This window comes from Malurus melanocephalus, unplaced genomic scaffold (assembly GCF_030028575.1).
Source record: "Malurus melanocephalus ecotype Western Australia unplaced genomic scaffold, MMel_1.1 scaffold_541, whole genome shotgun sequence".
NCBI lineage: Eukaryota > Metazoa > Chordata > Aves > Passeriformes > Maluridae > Malurus > Malurus melanocephalus.
Genome location: NW_026623773.1, coordinates 74,974 through 77,601, shown reverse-complemented (window position 1 = coordinate 77,601; position 2,628 = coordinate 74,974). Strand labels below are relative to the sequence as shown.

Here is a 2,628-nt window from a genome sequence, read left to right as displayed (position 1 = left end):
GGATTTTTCCTAGCCTGGACAAGGTTATCCACCCTGGAGAAGATTTCTTTTTCCAGAGAAGGTTTCCTACCCTGGAGAAGGTTTCCCACTCTGGACAAGGTTTCCCATCCTGGAGAAAGTTTTCCACCCCAGAGAAGGTTTCTTACCCTGGAGAAGGTTTCCCATTCTGAAGATTTCCCACCCTGGAGGTTTCCCATCCTGGACAAGGCTTCCCACCCTGCACCAGGTTTCTCATCCTGGAGGTGGTTCCCCACCCCAGAGAAGGTTTCCCATGCTGGAGAAGATATCCCATGCTGAAGGTTTCCCACCCCAGAGAAGGTTTCCCAGCTTGGACAAGGATTTATTGTCCAGAGAAGGTTTCCCAGCCTGGAAAACATTTCCAACCCCAGAGAAGGTTTCACATCCTGGAGAAGGCTTCCCTTCCTGGACAAGGTTTCTCATCCTGGAGGCGGTATCCCATCCCAGGTTTCCCAACCTAGAGAAGGTTTCCCACCCTGCACAAGGTTTCCCATCCTAGACAAGGTTTCTTGTCCTGGAGAAGGTTTCCCACCCTGGAGAACATTTCCCACTCTGGACAAGGTTTCCTACCCTGGAGAATACTCCCCACCCCAGAGAAGGTTTCCCATCCTGCACAAGGTTTTCCCATCCTGGAGAACATTCCACCCCCCCAGAGAAGGTTTCCTTGTCCAGAGCAGCTTTCCCTGCCCAGTTCCCCCACCTCAGCAGCCTTTGCCCACCCCACCCCTGCACTCACCGGCCGCCCCGGGGGTCCCGGCAGCCCCGGTGGTCCTGGCTTCACTCGCCCCTGGTGTCCCCGTGCCACCTGTGATCCGGGGTGTCCTGCTCCAAGGGGATGCTCCGGGACACCCACTGCTGTCCCTGTCCTCAGGGGACCCCTGGGGAGGCTTCCTTTGGGATCAGCCCCCCGAGCAGCGGACGGGGATGATTTGGGGAAGGGCTCCAGGCGGGGTTTGCCAGGCGGGAGCCGCCGCCGTGCGCCCGTGTGCCCCGACAGCTTCTGGGTGGTGAYGTTCTCCTGGCGGGGGTCAGAGCCACGCTCCTTCTTGGCCACTCTGGGGGGTTTGAGGGAGGCTCCTGGTGGGTAAAGCACTGTCAGATTCCTGGGATTTGGGATGGAGAAAAGGAGGAAAATCATGGGCTCACCGGAGCTTCTCCTGAGCGCCGGCCTGCCGGGCCCGGTGATTTTGTTGTAGGTGGAGTTCAGCAGCTCAAAGCCTTCATCCTCCATGGAAAGGCTGCCCTCCTCCTCCTCCTCCTCCTSCTGCTGCTCAGCTGATGRCATCTCCTGAGCCGAGAGGGAAGCCAGGGCACTCCCATCGGGCTGCAGGCTGAGGGTCCCCTGAGCATCCTCCCATGGCCAAGATGGCCCCAAGGCCAAATCTGAGCTGGCGAGCCTGGAGTCCTGGAAAAAGGGGAAGGAGAAATAAATTTTAAATAAATTTGAAGGYTTCACTTATTTTTGCCTCTTTCCTGCTCCACAGACTTCTAAGGGAGCATTCAGGGAGGAACTTCTGAGGGTTGGGAAGGGGCGAAGGGCACAAGGCCAGGAGGAGCCTCCTGGATGCTTCCAGCAATTTCACTGGAGGCAGTGGCTTGCAAGGGGCTCTCTGTGTCCCCAGCTGCCCCCTGAACAGTCCCTGCAGCTCTCACGGGCTCTGTCAGCCCCACAGCCCCCAGCAGAGCCCAGGCAGTGCCCACGCAGGAGAAAAACCTCCACTCAACCCAAAAACACCGAGTGTGGAAAGGAGCTGAATTCCACAATTCCCTGCACTCCAAAATCCCATTCCAAAATCCCACCACTTTCACAGCAGCACCAGTGACAGCACCCCAGACTGGGCTTGCCCAGGGAGCCGGGGGCACACATGGGGTGGCCATGGTGGCTCTCCTGGGGCAGCTGCAGCCTTTCCATGGAGCCCAGTCCATGGGGCATGGACAGCACGTGGCACTGGGAACTGGTGACACCAGCTGTGACTGGAACCCTCTCCGTGCTCCCTCCAGGTCCTGTGGGACACGGACAGCGTGTGGCACCTGGAGCTAAGGTGACACCACCCGTGATTGGAGCTCGCTCCCTGGGGACACGGACATTGTGGAGCACCTGGAGCTGGTGGCACCAGCCCTGCCTGTCCCCACAGACAGTGTGTGGCAGCCCCTGCTGTCACTGAGGAGGTGGGAAGGGCTGGAGCTCTCCCAGGGAGGAGATTTTGTGATTTTGGGGCCCTCCTTGGTGCAGCTCTCGGGATCTGGTGCTGGCAGAGGGGTGGCTGCTCCCCAGTCCCATTGGTGCTCCTGGTGCTGAGCTCCCTGCTGGAGCTGCTGTCCCTCAGCTGGAGCTTGGAGTTCCTTCAGGGATTTTTTTTCTTTTTTTTTTTTTGAGGGATAAATTGTCATTTCTGAGCAATCTTTGGGGCATGGATGACATCGAGCCACTTCTCCTTCAGTTTGTCTTCCCTTTGACTGCCTGTCCTACATGTGAGCAGGAGGGCTGAGCTAATTCCTAAACTCAGGCTTTTCCTAATCTGGGATCCTAAAGGTCTGTGCACGTGCTGGGGCCATGAAGGAGCGCTCTGAGCCAGGCTGGCTTTGTGTTCCTGCTTTATTTGGGATTTT

The 2,628-nt window shown here is 57.7% G+C and overlaps 1 protein-coding gene across 1 annotated transcript in view; it reads right to left on the bottom strand.

Moving 5' to 3' along the window:
• COL27A1 (collagen type XXVII alpha 1 chain) overlaps nucleotides 1-2,628 on the bottom strand; it is a 54,356-nt gene that overhangs the window by 38,608 nt on the left and 13,120 nt on the right. The window contains exons 7-8 of the mRNA XM_057381931.1: nucleotides 1,165-1,423; nucleotides 755-1,095 (exon numbers count right to left, since the gene is read on the bottom strand). Coding sequence (XP_057237914.1) covers nucleotides 755-1,095; nucleotides 1,165-1,423 — 600 coding nt within the window. The remainder of the gene's footprint in view (nucleotides 1-754; nucleotides 1,096-1,164; nucleotides 1,424-2,628) is intronic.